The following is a 15693-nucleotide window of genomic DNA, read 5'->3' as shown; positions in this document are numbered from 1 at the left end:
CTAAACTCTAAACTAGTTTAACTAGTATAAACTCTAAAATCTATAACAGAAATAAAAATTAAATGAAAGAGCCTCTTAGTAAACTAAAATTTTTTTTTTTTCTTTTTGATCCCTAAAATTCTTTTTCGTGTGCAATCACTAATCTCTAGTATTTATTTAAACTAAGGTTTTACATAACTCTAACAAAAATATCATACAGTTATAAGATTTCGTATTTATGTGGCTAAATTTTATTATAATTAATAATATTTATAATTGCCGGACTTAATTAAATAAAATAATAAAGATTAACAATTTGATTTGGGGGAAAAGAATTTTAGGGATCAAAAAGAAAAAAAAAAAATTTTATTATAATTAATAATATTTATAATTGCCGGACTTAATTAAATAAAATAATAAAGATTAACAATTTGATTTGGGGGAAAAGAAAAAAAGAAAATAAATAACAGAAGTGGAGAGAGAACAATGGAGAGAGAAAGAGAGAGAACCCTAAACCCTAAACTCTAAACTCCCTAAACTAGTTTAACTAGTATAAACCCTAGTATAAACCCTAAACCCTTAACTAGTATAAACCCTAAACCCTAAACTCCCTAAACTAGTTTAACTAGTATAAACCCTAGTTTAAACTAAACCCTAAACCTAGTTTAAACTAGTGTAAACTAAACCCTAAACCTTAAACCCTAAACCTAGTTTAAAGTAACCCCAAACCTAGTTTAAACTAGTTTAAACAAGTTTAAAGTAAACCCTAAACCCTTAAACCTAGTTTATACTAGTTTAAACTAAACCCTAAACCCTTAAACCTAGTTTAAACTAGGTTTAGTGTTTAAGGTTTAGACCTTGGTAGCAAATGGTTATCCATTAAGCTGAGGAAATAGTATCATAAGAAGCAAAAAGGTTATGCTCCGGTTCTTGAAAGAACGGACCTCACTGTTTAAGAGGTAACCATAGAGAGGACCTCACTGTTTACCAAGTTTTAACCTAGTAACACTCCCTTTATTTTCTTGTTGTAAATTTTCTATCATTTAGTTATCATTTCACTTAGGTTTAGTTTTCGCTGATGAGAACATGGAGAATGTTGTTGATTTATTTTTCTGTGTAGTTCAAATGGCTAGTCGTCGGATGTCTCTTAGTGTTCATTGGGATGGACAGTTAGATATGGATGGGAATGGTCCTCGATATTTCGGTGCTCGAAAGAAATTGATTGCGATTCGTTCAGATACGACCTATGCGAATTTTGAGAGGAGAATGTATCGTTTAGTAAATTGTAATAGAGAAGAATGTTGTCTTAAATACACAATTCAATGCCCTACGGGAGCAAATGAATATATTGCTCATGATATAGTAGATGATGAATCATTGGAGGGATTAATTGGATTGTTTGAACATTATGGATGTGTGTCGCTATACATAGAGAAAGATTTATGTCCTTCAGAGACACAATATCAATCGCAAGGTTATTACACAAGCCTGCTACATAATGATATCGATGTGGGATTTTCGGAGAATCCAATTGGTGACCGTGAAGTTGATAATGAACAAGGCGTAAGAATGACAAGGTCAGTAATATACCTCAAGATTGCGGTGAATATTTTTTAAATTATGAAATTCTTTCATACATTATAATTATGAATACTGCAGACAGAGTCAGTCTCCACGTGCGCAACCCTCGACTTCACGTGCGCAACCCTCGACGTCACGTGCCGAACCGTCGACGTCACGTGCGCAACCGTCGACGTCACGTGTGCAACCCTGGACGTCACGTGCCGAACCCTCGACGTCACGTGCGCAACCGTCGACGTCACGTGCGCAACCCTCGATGTCACGTGACGAACCCAGGATATTTCATACACCTAATGAAAATTACGATTGGGGGTAAAGAAAATTTGGATTATTTAATTAATAGTAAATGAAATTTTACCTAATATAGTAAACATTCGGGACGTATTGCAGGCTATCTACACCCTATACAAATTGGAATGAAGTTCTTGATAATATTGTCGATGAAGGAGATGATAATGACGGTAATCAGGACGATGAACTCATTCATAATGATGGTCATCAGGAGGATGCACCCATTGATAATGACGGTAATCAGGATGAGGACGACGATTGGAATGATCTAGCCGTTGACATTGAAGATGATCACGATGGTGGATTAAATTGCCTTGCGAATGCCATTTACAGTTTGAATGACGACCCGCATGTAAACAACGATTATGTAGACAATCCTGACGAGGAACTTGATTTTATTGACCATCCGGAGCAATTTCCTATGGATAATAATTGGATACAACAGTATGTTGTGAATTCGAGTGAGTTCGATGTTAGACGTAACAATTCCGATCTACCTAGCATTGACGGGACTTGGCTCCGTGAAGTCTTTAATGATAAGGCATCTTTAGTGGACGCTCTTGATCGATGGCACATTACTCACAATGTTCAGATGAAAGTTGTGAAATCTACCAAAACAACTTATACAGTGAAATGCACAGTTGAGGGATGTCCTTGGAGGTTACACGCTTCGGTTCCTAAGGATGCAACATATTTCAGAGTTAAGACATACGCGGGTCAACATACTTGTGTTATTCCAATGCTAAATGCGGCGCATCGTAATTGTACTTCAAATCTCATATGTCAACTAATTCTCCCGTTAATGAAGGCAAGACTAAATATGACGCCAAAAGAAGTGCAGGAAACGGTGCGATCCACTTTGCATGTTCAAATAAATTATTGGAAGGCATGGCTGGCAAGGAGCAAAGCATTACAAATTATTTATGGGAGCTGGGAGCAGTCATACACAGACGTGCCTCGGTATCTTACTATGCTGCAGAGTACTAATCATGGAACTTATTGGCGGCTTGATCATAGATGGCCATCAGAGGGAATATGTCAGTTTGGCCGTCTTTTTTGGTCATTTGCTCCTTCTATTCATGGATTTGCACATTGTCGGCCGGTGGTGAGCATTGATGCGACTCACTTGTATGGCAAATACGAAGGCCATGCATTGATAGCGACGGCTGTCGATGCGAATGATAGCATTTTTCCCTTAGCTTTTGCAATTTGCGAAGGCGAAAATGGTGGAACTTGGCGTTGGTTTTTACATAACTTGGGCCATTATGTTATACGCAATCGACCGGTTTGTTTTATATCTGATAGATTTAGTGGCTTAAAGGAAATAGTGGCTGAGTTATATCCTACTCGACAGGGGCATGCACACCGGTGGTGTCTTCGACACATGAAAGCAAATATGGCTAAGCGGTTTAAAAATGAATCATTATTAGACAAATTTTATAGTATCGGCAGTGCTCCAACGTCGGTAGAATATTATAAACTGAAAGATGAGTTACGCGCGCTAGATGAGGATGCGTGGAAGTGGGTCGATGAGCTCGAAGTATACAAAGAGTATTGGGCGTGGGCATTTGATGGAGGTCGACGCTTCGGGTTGATGACTACAAATATGTCCGAGAGTTTAAATGGGGTACTTAAGGGTATCCGTGCTCTTCCAGTAACGGCATTTGTCGCGGGAACTTTTTACAAACTGAATAGTTATTTTGTAAAGCGTCGTGAAAATGGTGAAAGTATGACGGCCACGTTAGCACCAAAAATACAAAGTCGAATTACGATGAATATGGTGACGGCACGGGGACACATTGTATATCGATTTGGGACTATTGAGTTTGAAGTTCAAACAGGATACTCTGATTACAATGTTACCATTAATGGAACAGAAGCGGATTGCAATTGCGGGGAATTCAAGCTAACGGGCATACCTTGCTCGCATATTTTAGCAGTTTGCAGTAATTCACAACTAAGAATAGATTATCATAGTCTTTGTTCCCATTGGTATACTGTAGAGTGTTATCGCCAGACATACGCACCGCTTTTCCATCCAGTTCCAGACAGGCGCTACTGGCCACGACCCATGGGCCCACCAATTGTACCGCCTCCAGTTAGAAGAAAGAAAGGTCGACCACGATCAACACGTATTCGTAATATAATGGACGCAACCAGTGGTCGACGAACAAAATGCAGCATTTGTAAGCAGCACGGTCATTATAGAAATACTTGTCCACAGAATACAGAGAGCGCACAACAAGGACGTCGACGTAGGACTTGTTACCTAACTTACTAGTATTTATTAAACTTTCAATATTCCAATATTCAATGCGCTATTTGGATGCATGTTACTAATTACAAATTCTTTAAAATTGCAGATGGCAGATCTAGAGGAGGCGGGACCGGTTGATGAGTCCGTCCTGACAGAGCAGCATCTACATAGGTCTTCATTTATCACGACTGAGGTGAGAGTAAGAATTATTTCTCTATAAATTATGTTTATTATTAATACATATAAATGTTGTGCTAACTATTTTTTTGTCACTGTAGGGATATCGCGGCGTTCAGTTCGTAGAGCATGGCCGCAAATTGAACCAGTGGGATATGGATCATCCAGCGGTGCTAGATTTGCTACGACAGTCAGGATTCTACGGTATTTCTCGACTTAGGCGTCTGCAGCTCGATCAGTCTCTATTGGGAGCTCTGGTCGAGAGATGGCGACGGGAGACCCAGACCTTCCACTTCCGCCACGGTGAGATGACGATTACACTTCAGGATGTGGCGGTTATTTCAGGTCTTCGTGTCGATGGAGCGCCTGTCACGGGGACTACACAGCATCCGTGGATAGAGATTTGTCAGGAGCTTTTAGGGGTTGTGCCGGATGGCATCCGAGCTGGTCAGATTCGCTTAGATTGGATATACCAGCACTTCCATCATATACATTTGGATGCTCCGGCTGGATTAGTTGCAGCCACAGCCCGTGCATATATGTTATATCAGATTGGCTGTAGTCTGTTTCCAAACCCCACCGGATATAGAGTTCATCTTAAGTGGCTACCACTTTTGGCGGATTTTGACGCATGTGGTGGTTTAGCCTGGGGGTCGGCAGCATTGGCCTACCTTTATCGCGCATTGGGAACGGCGTCATTAAAGGACAAGGTCGAATGCTGTTGTTTCGCGACATTAGTACAGGTAATATATAATAATTGTTATATAAAACTTCTCCTATTTAAGCTTACATGTCTAATTTATTGTAATTTATTTATAGATTTGGGCATGGGACCATCTTCATGTCGGCCGACCTACTGGCGTTGGAGCTATTGCCGACATGGCTGATTGCCCTTTGGGTTGCCGGTATAATAATTAAATATGATACATATTATATTTCTTCCTATATATTTGCAACTAACATACTTTTCAAATATCAGGTGGACGAATGCCGGCGGTTTACGTTTTGGGGCCAACGTTAGGACGACTGATATAGAGTTCTATAGAGATGAGCTAGATCAGCAGCGAGAGACACAGGTACGTATTAATGCAACCATTATTTCAATATTCAACCGTATTAATGCATTCTGCTGACTATTATTGGCTTTTTCACAGATTACATGGCGGCCGTACACAGATGCTGTATTAGAGGTGCTACCAGCATTCTGTGTACAGGGCAGTGAGGTATGGCGATCGCGGACCACGCTGATTTGTTTTCATATCGTCGAGCTTCACGTGCCCGATCGAGTCCTTCGGCAGTTTGGTCTCCTGCAGCATATACCTATTCATGTGGAGACCATCCGTCGCTTTACATCTCAGGGGCGGCCAGATGAGCATTGGGGCCACTTTCATGCTGCACACATCGAGAGATGGGGACAGCGATTACAGTCTATTATTGACCAGCATCTGATTGTCGGTGATGATCCAGTACAGGCGACCTCGATTTATATGGAGTGGTACTGGCAGATCACGAGACGATGGATTTCTCGTCCAGTACAGCGTCCACCATTGACTTACCAGCCTCGTGGCCAGACCGAGAGAGCTTTGGTACGATCACTCAGCCCATTTATTAGTTTTTTAATATTTTGTATATTATAGATTGCCAAAGGTGAGTTATTATCTATAATGCAGGTGGACGCTATACGACAGACACAGTATAGCATCAGGAGCCTAGTTCATGATCGACCTTCTTATGAGGCGATGATTGATGTATTGACGGGTATCGATATTGATCTTGATAGTGTACTGGAGTACATTCCTACTATACCTGTCGCCACTGATATCAGAGGTCGAGATTTTGGACATGCATCGACATCGGGTCATCACCACCGTCAGACACCGACATCTGCTGGATCTCCATCTCCTAGTGATGTTGCTGATATACCCGCCGCCCCTGAGAGATTTCCTACTAGGCCATTGGACTTGGACTTGCTTTTGCCGCCGCCAGTCTCTAGAGATCACTTTACATTCGTCTATTCTCGACGTCATGCCGCGTCTTCATCACAAGCCCGCCCAACATCTAGACCAGCCACTATCGAGGAGACTCAGGCGATACCGGAGCATCGCGAGGGCGTTATGATTGCGGATCTCGATGCGATGGCCGATATCGAGGCAATTGATGACATACCTATTGCTGATCTCGTTGTAGAGGGTGGCCGTAGACGTGGACGTGGCCGTGCACGAGGACGTGGCCGAGGACGTCGAGGGAGAGGACGATCGAGAGGCTGATTGTATATTTTTGATTTAGATAACTTAGACTTTGTATAATATTATATAATACTTAATTTAGTGCATATTTGTATATTTCTCGGGGTTTTTTTTGATATTTTTATCTTGTTGATTGTATCTTGTTATTCCACTCGTGATCTTGTGTTTCTTGTTGAAAAATTTGTTATCGTGAAAAAACTTGCGTCAAACTTGTTGAAATTTTGTTTAAAATCAAGCTTAAAACAGCAGTTGCTGCTGTTTGCACTAAAGACGGTGAACCATTCACCGTCTTTAGTGCAAATACACAAAACCGGAGAAAAAACGGCTAAGTCCTGGCGTTGGTTTACGCCTAGATAAGACGGTAGACGATTCACCGTCTTTGTTAAGGCGGTGAACGAATCACCGTCTTATCTGTGTTTTAGCCCCTCTCTAGAGGACTTGGCGAAATTAGGCTGGTGGAGTTCTACACTAAAGGCGGGAAACTTGCTCAGATAAGGCGGTAAATGATTAGCCGTCTTAACTAAGACGGTGAATGATTCACCGTCTTATCTATGCCCCCCGCTGTCGATCGGATTTGCTGCCTAGATAAGGCGGTAAACGAATTACCGTCTTTCTTAAAGAGGTAAACGAGTCACCGTCTTCTTCGCGGCGAATTGCTGAGCAGGCGGTGATACGCGGGAAATTGCTGAGAAGGGAGTGGAGGTTCCACGCCTAGAGAAGACGGTGAACAACTTACCGTCTTCAAGATTCAGTAAACACGGTGAACGAGTCACCGTCTTATTTGGGCGGGGGCAACACTGAGAAGGCAGCGAATGGTGTACGCCTAGATAAGGCGGTGGACGATTCACCGTCTTTGTTAAGACGGTAAACAAGTCACCGTCTTCTGTCGAATTGCTCCTTAGGCGCTGATACGCGGGGAATTGCTGAGAAGGCGAGGGGTCCACGCCAGAGAAGACGGTTAACGATTTACCGATTTACTGTCTTCAAGAGACGGTGAACGAGTCACCGTCTTTATGAGAAATGCTGAGGTGGCGGCTGAGGTGGCGAGAGGAGGGTTAGTTTCACAAATAAAATTTTCAGAGGGTTATTTTGCCAATTATAAAATTTCAGAGGGTTATTTTCGAAAAAAGTCCGTCTCGGATCTGAGCTTGGAACTTAGCGCTTCGAAATCCAAGGTTCAGAGGAGGATTGCCAAAGACCAATCAATAGTAAGGAAAACGAGTAAACTGCTGGTCATGCACCATATTTGTCTCTGAACTTCACCTAGGATTCGTTTTGATTCTCAAACTTTTTAAGGCCCGTTCGGGGATAAAGCGGGGACAACGAAAGTTATCTCCGCTATCCCGCTAAACGGGGGGTGTTTTTTTGGACAGAATTTTATTCCGGCCAAATCTTACTATTCCCGGCTATTCCGGAATAGCTTGGGATTTACTGTTTCATAATTTTGACGGAATAGTGCTATTTCAAGGTTTAATTTCATGCTTTATTAAGATTATAAATTGAATTAAAATTAAATTATATAGAAATAATATGTTATATATTATAACATATTATTTTTATTATAAAATTATTAATTGTACTACTTAATTTATTATTTTAATAAATATTTAAATGGCTATTTGAGTATTTAATTTATTATTTTAATTAATTTGCAAATTAAATAATTAATTATTCAGTGTACTTATTCAATAACCGATTAATTAATTAATATTTTGACTAATTTAATTATATTAATTAATTTTTTATTAATTTATTAAATTACTTGTGGTTAATTAAATTATTAATTACTAGTTAATTTATTAATTAACATTTAGCAATATTTATGATTAATTAGTAAATTAAATAAGTTGAATTATTATTTAATTAATATTTTTTATTAATTAATTAGATAAAATATTATTATGTTAAAAGTATAATTATTCTTATCCTTTCTATTCCAATCTAACCATGCAAACGCTATTTTGTTTATTCCCGAGAAAAATTCAGTTTTCATTCAAATGCAAAATTGATTTTATTTCTACTTCTCCCAAAAATTATACCTGTCTCGGGAATAGCCTAAAATAGCTTACTTCCGAACCAAACGATACCTAAGGGTTAAAAGAATATCCATTATGTATACTTACTCTTGAGACTGAACTATCTCCTACACCTAGTATATTCATGTTCTATGTATTTATCAATTCTTTATCTCATCACATATTTTAACCCTAATACCCATCGAGTAACAGTTTTTTCACTATCTAAAAAATAAGGCCGTTCTATTGAAAGTTGAAAGAATCAGTTCGGTGAAGACTTGGCAGAATTTGTGCTTATCCATACGAATACAAGATGAAATAGGTGTAACCAACCGACCGTCCCTAGAGCAAGTGGCAAAGGGCTTGGTGGTTGGTACCCGAGGTCCCAAGTTCGAATCCTAGTTGATTCACATTTCCAGCTAAGTTTATTTCTAAATGAAATAAACGAAGTGGGTAGCGTGCTACCTATCTCTCTCAAAAAAAAAGAATAAAAAGAAATAGGTGTAACCAATAATAATTTGTTACATCAATATAAGGACTATAATGGAACACTCATGGTGAATATTAGGACTAAAATGAACCGTTGTTGAAAGTTCAAAAGTTTCAAATGTCGAATATAAAAGTTTGAGGACTATAATATATACAACTCGAGAGAAATTTTGGAGACTAATTGTGCGACTTTCCCAAAGAAAAACCTGCCACCATCTCAGGATTTGGTCTGACCTGATTCAATAATAACAATCTCTCATAATGCCGATGCCTCCAAATCCTCTTGAAACGCTTCTTTTTTTTATCTGACAGTATGTTATATTATACTATATGATTCAATTACAAGTGCCAAAAGGGCTTGCTTCAAATGCAACTATATTAGGACCATTCTACCATTTCCAAGAAGTAGCCATGGTATGGGCTTATATATCATACAATATAGAACGACAAATATTAGCGTTACTTCTATCCTACGATTTGATGTTTCAAATGAATAGAAAAGTACAAACGAACTCCAACCCGAGCACATTCTTTTCCTTTTCTTCAATGTGTAGAAATCGAAAATACAAATTTCTTACACGCCCAAGATCGCACAACCACCGTGGAAGACAAGAAGGAAGAAGCAAAAAGCTCACAATAATAATTTTAAACAACTCCACATATGAATTTAATCAACTTCACCAAAAGTATCCAAAATACTATACAATGAAAAACTGAAAAATACCAAATAAACCTTCAATCATAAGTGCCTTACAATGAATGTTTACAATAGAGAAAAAGAGGTAGATTAGAGGTCTGCCACCTCAAACCTAACAAAATTCTTACAACCTTTGGACCATGTTTCACACTTTTCTTGCTCCCAAAAGAAACAACAAAACAAGGGAATAATGGAAGAAAAGAGAAGAAGCTAGTTTCTTCTCTTAACGTATTATCTTTTACCCCTAGCTAAATCTATGTGGTTCAACTTGGCTCACTAAACCCAACATAAGCCACAAGTCTGAAGGATCAAATGACAACTAAGAGGGGGGGGGGTGAATTAGTTGACAACTAAAATCTCAAGTAAAAAAAAATAAGTTAAAAAATTGCACAACCAAATAAAAGAAAAAATCAAACTCAGATAACACAGATGATTTATCCTGGTTCGGCCCTTCTGCCTACTCCATCCGTCTTCTTCCTCGAGGCCGATTTCACTATCACTTGGCCTTTTGAACAGGACAAGACCAAAGCCGCTTACAATCACAAGACTTCTTTACAATCTCTTAAGAAATCACAATTACAAATCATATGAACAATTAGGACTTAGAGAATTTTTCTGAAGTTGTGTCACAAACAACATCCAAGCCCCCCTTTAAATACACTAGCCATCATTTCAAAAATGGAACAAAAGCATAATTAAATTATAATTGATTTCAATTTGAATTTTAACCATATTTGCAAATGCATTTGAATTAATTCCAAAATAAATTCGAATTCATACCACATTTGCAAAACATTTGAAATATTACTATATTGAAAAGCTCATTTGAAATTATACTAAATTTATAAAATTCAAATTCATACCACATTTGCAAAACTCATTTGAAATATTACTATATTGAAAAGCTCATTTGAAATTATACTAAATTTATAAAATCCTTTTAAATTAATACTATAAATGAAAAACTTTTTGAATTAATTCCACATTTGTAAAAGCTTTTAAAATAATACAATACTTATAAAACTCATTTATATCATATTTCATATTTTTTAAATTCATACTATATTAAAATCAAATTTGAATTTATACCATACATAAAATCACTTTCATACTATATTAAAATAATGGCTAATTTAACATTAAGCTCAAATAAAACCCAAAAGGTGAATTGGTCAACTTGACTAAGTTGACCGGCTCAAATCTAACAAATTGTAAAGAAGTCCTCCAAATTATTGTTGTGGCACTTGCATCCAATTTGGTACAATTTGATCTTGTCCGGGCCAATTTGAATAAATTGATTGAATCGTTACCTTTGATCAAATCCGGTTCAACTTGAGCCGCTTTAAATTCAATTACAACCTGAAATTGCTAAATAACAAATTAAATCTAAAATCTGTTTGTTATCATCAAAATTTATCATTGGATAAAATCTAACACATCGCTAGTATCTTTTATATATAAAACTTAAGTGAAAATCCAACATGCGGTCTCACCTTAATTTGGGCAAAGCTGGTCGGGGTGAGGCCCATTTTGTTTTTTTTTTTTTGTTTCTTTTGTTTTTGGTTCTTCATTCTCCCCCATTCTCCACGTTCATCTGGGTGGAGAGAGTGGGCTGAAGCCTACTTTTTTCTCTATCCAATTCTCTTTCCTCTTTCATTCACCCTATTCTCTTTCTCATTTTTTTACTGTATAATTTATTTTTGACTGACAATATTATAAAATTAAAATTTATATTTAATATATAGAATCTAAACAGTATAAAATGCTATGTGTAAAATATTGTATAATTAAAATTCTTATAATGAGAATTTGAAAATACAGGATACAAAATTTATTTTTACACCCAATATACGAAACATTTCACCTTAACTTAATTTTTTAAAATATGATATTTCAAAATTATACAATTTAATTCGATAGACGCAATCTAAACTATAATAATATATATGTATATTATTGTTATTATAGAAATAGAAGCTCCAGTTAAAATCCAACATGGCGCTCTCATGTTTTTTTTTGAGAGATAGATAGCACGTTGTCCATTTCGTTTATTTTATTTGAAATAAACTTAGCTGTAAATGTGAATTAATTAGAATTCGAACTTAGAACCTCGGGTATCAATCACCAAGTCTTCTGTCACTTACTCTAGGAGTAGTCGGTAACATGACGTTTCCATGTCCATTTGGACAGATGAGGATTGTGATGGAGTCCACTATTTTTTTTTTTTTTTCATCCCAATTCTTCTCTCTACACATTGATTTGAGCGGGGGGACTTCGTTAATAGTAGTAGATGTTAGTTCGGTTAGAGCAAACGTGCACAGGACAATATATCGATGATGGTTTCCCTGATAATTAATTCCACATAGTTGTGTGTGTGTCTACATTCTCTCGCTCAAACCCCATATAAAAATTAAATAGGTTTAACGTTCAAAAAACATGGTTGAAAAAGTTCGCATTCACCGTTTTCGCTTCGAGTAAGTCTAAAGAGATCATCGTATTCGAGGTCTTTATAAACAGACGACGAAGAGCCTATAAATCACTTATCTCTTGAACTCGTCAGGTTTCGATCTGGTTGTTCGTACTATACATCTGTACGTAATCGTATATATCTTACTTCATTTTTATCCTGTTTTATACGCGAAAACATTTATCAACGCGGTGGTTTACAGTATAAATTACCGCTATTTATAAACGGTGATTTATAGTGTAAATTTACACCAACGGTGGTATAGAGTATTAATCACCGCTATTTATAGACGGTGTATTTCAACTTGCAATCACTGTTTTTAATTAACGGTGGTTTAGAACTCTCATCTACCCCTATTTATCAACGTCGGTAGATAAAATGAAACAATCGATTTGTAACAACGGGGCTTAACAATGTTAACCCACCGTATACCGCTGTTAAAATAGCGGTATTATCCATAAACCACCGCTGTAAAAAATATAAGCTATTACCAAAACCTGGGTGATCTAACTCAACCTGGGTATTTATAAGATTTGATTACTTCCTTCTTTCTTCTTTGAGATTTGAATACTTTGATAATATATGGTTCTTACTTTGTTAAAAATAGCGGTATTATCCATAAACCACCGCTGTAAAAAATATAAGCTATTACCAAACCCTGGGTGATCTAACTCAACCTGGGTATTTATAAGATTTGATTACTTCCTTCTTTCTTCTTTGAGATTTGAATACTTTGATAATATATGGTTCTTACTTTGTTAAAAATAGTGATAATATCCATAAACCACTGCTGTAAAAAATATAAGCTATTACCAAAACCTGGGTGATCTAACTCAACCTGGGTATTTATAAGATTTGATTACTTCCTTCTTTCTTCTTTGAGATTTGAATACTTTGATAATATATGGTTCTTACTTTTTTGTGATTTGTTTTTTTTTATCATCCTCGTTGTTGTCATCGTTTGAGTTTTTTCCTTTTTTCTGTCGTTTTTGTTATTGTTATTGTTGTCTTCTTCTTCTTTCTTTTTTTCTGTTTTGTTTTTGTTATTGTTATTGTTGTCTTCTTACTTACTTACTTATATGATTATCTTGTTTTTTATATAAACAACAAAATAAAATGATAGGTAGACGATAACGATAAAAAGTTTACCGACATCTCTCTCTTTTGCTCTCCCCCTTTCGGAAGACGCATCCTCATTCAAAGATATTTGTATCGCTAATTATCCGTATACGTTTTTCTATTCTCCTTATCTCTTTCTTTCTTATTAGATTTTGGTGTTATGTTGTTTTCTTCTCTTTTCCTCTTTCTCTTTCGTCTGTTTAGTGCGCTAATCGACCAAGGTAAGAGAACGTCGCTCTATTTATCGCTACCAAGTTTCGCGGTCTTATGTTCCGCCCTAGCCGCCTAAGGTTTAACCCTACAATTTATGTAAAATATATAACATAAAAATTTTAGATTAATATTTTTAACTTTAAGATATTTTAAAGTATATATTTGTAAAATATATCATATCTAATTAATTTTTATGCGACATACCATTTTTTTTTAATCTCTCTTGCTGTTTCCTACTCTCTCTCCTCCTCTAAGATCTACCATTTAATTTTTTTCCGGGGTAAGGTGAGCCTGCACCACTTACCCTCTCTTTCCCCTCTTAACCCTAAATTTTTTTTGTTTTTTTTTTTTTCTTTTTTTTTCTTTTTCAATTGGGAAGGGATTAAGGGAGGCCGGTTTAATCGTACTCTCTTGTAGTACAACCTAAAGTTAACTTTTTTCACCCGGGATAGTGGAATCGGGGAAGAANTGTAAAAGCTTTTAAAATAATACAATACTTATAAAACTCATTTATATCATATTTCATATTTTTTAAATTCATACTATATTAAAATCAAATTTGAATTTATACCATACATAAAATCACTTTCATACCATATTAAAATAATGGCTAATTTGACATTAAGCTCAAATCAAACCCAAAACGCAAGTTGGTTAACTTGACTAGGTTGGCCGGCTCAAATCCGATAAATTGTAAAGTAAGTCATCCAAATTATTGTTGTGGCATTTGCATCCAATTTGGTACAATTTGAACAATTTGATTGAATGGTTACCTTTGATCAATTCCGGTTCAGCTTGAGCCACTTTAAATTCAACTATAACCTGAAATTGCTAAATGACAAATTAAATCCAATATTTGTTTGTTATCATCAAAATTTATTATAGGATAAAATCCAACAAAGTCAACTTGACTCAAAAGGAACAAAATAGACCCATTTAAAATAGATCATTTGGCTCCTACAAATACATTCTTAATCTAGTAAACCAAAAAAATAAAATAAAATGTTTAGCACTACTTTTGAACACCCAAATAACAAGAAGCTGTCTTCTCCGAAATGGAAAGATTTATATGCACTTTTACTTCCTGTCCATGCTAAGAAGTTTGAAGAGTGACAAAATTTAGTTTTAATAGAAGCCAAACAGTGTGTCGAATGGTGATGACGCCATTGGTATGTCCATATTGGATTCGGTTAAATTCAATCGTTTGGTTTGGATCCGATATGGGTTGTCCTCATCGGGATTGACCGGATGTATTTTATTAGAGGCATCCTATGTTTAAAAACTTACGGAGGAAAGATTAGTAATATTTTGGGTTGCAGATTTCCAATTCTCTTTCACTTGGTAGGCATATGTATTGCCTAATTAGGCAATGCAATGTAGAGAATGCAATTTTGAGTGCACTATACGAGGAAACAGGAAGAGCAACTTTCAAGATGAGAAGCTTATAGTATTTTAGTTGCAAGTAATTTTGTTGAGAATCTTACTGCTCTACTAGGTATAGGTATATGCTTGGAGAAGAGACCATGCATGAGAGGCTCTGATTTGGAGATGATATGCGTAGTAAAATGATTCCTCAAAAGATTCAGCTCTTAGTTGGAGAAATCAAATACAGTATTAGAAGAGTAGTATATATTCTTTGTACAGGATAGTAGAGTGATCATATGAAAATTCATTTAATCTTTCATTGTTGAACTATCTAAGAAAAGTGGGACTCACTAATTTGGACATGTAAGGGACACTCACGTGATTGACAAATGTTTTCTATTGGTATTGTTTTTCTAGCAAGCTATTTAACAAGCTTAACTTATGTCAGTTTGGTTATCGACATTGGCTCGTGTGTGCGAAGCTCTTTGACTAGAATTTTTATGTCTATTAAGGCTTTGTTTGGAATTGCGAAGATATTGCGCTATGTGCGGTGAGAAAGTACGACAGAAAAATGTTCTGTTTGTTTATGTGGGATGAGTTATTTAGAATATATTTTTTGCGGTTCCACCGAAAAACTTAGACGCATATCTCTATATGCTTTTACCCTATTTTATCTTTTAGTGTCAGATGGGTCTCAATATCAAACTAAGCCTAACTCACTTTGAAAGAAGTGGATGAGAGTATTAGTTGAAGTTTTACCATTTCTTCTTCTTTTTTTTTTTGTTGGGCATCTGCAA

At 36.4% G+C, this 15693-nt stretch overlaps 1 protein-coding gene across 1 annotated transcript; it reads left to right on the top strand.

Moving 5' to 3' along the window:
• LOC109727848 (protein MAIN-LIKE 1-like) lies at positions 4114-6612 on the top strand. Its single transcript, XM_020258049.1, has 7 exons — positions 4114-4131; positions 4215-4301; positions 4387-5028; positions 5105-5190; positions 5265-5361; positions 5440-5871; positions 5956-6612. The coding sequence occupies exons 2-7, from the start codon at positions 4215-4217 to the stop codon at positions 6550-6552; spliced, it is 1941 nt and encodes a 646-aa protein (XP_020113638.1). The 5' UTR covers positions 4114-4131; the 3' UTR covers positions 6553-6612.

Source organism: Ananas comosus, linkage group 23, assembly GCF_001540865.1.
Source record: "Ananas comosus cultivar F153 linkage group 23, ASM154086v1, whole genome shotgun sequence".
In the NCBI taxonomy this organism is placed as follows: Eukaryota; Viridiplantae; Streptophyta; class Magnoliopsida; order Poales; family Bromeliaceae; genus Ananas; species Ananas comosus.
This window is presented reverse-complemented; position numbering and strand designations above follow the sequence as displayed.

Coding starts and splice junctions, on each gene's coding strand:
- LOC109727848 (XM_020258049.1), top strand. CDS start 4,215: ATGGCAGATCTAGAGGAGGCGGGACCGGTTGATGAGTCCGTCCTGACA. Junction 5,191..5,264: donor GATTGCCCTTTGGGTTGCCG/GTATAATAATTA, acceptor TTCAAATATCAG/GTGGACGAATGCCGGCGGTT. Junction 5,362..5,439: donor ATCAGCAGCGAGAGACACAG/GTACGTATTAAT, acceptor GCTTTTTCACAG/ATTACATGGCGGCCGTACAC.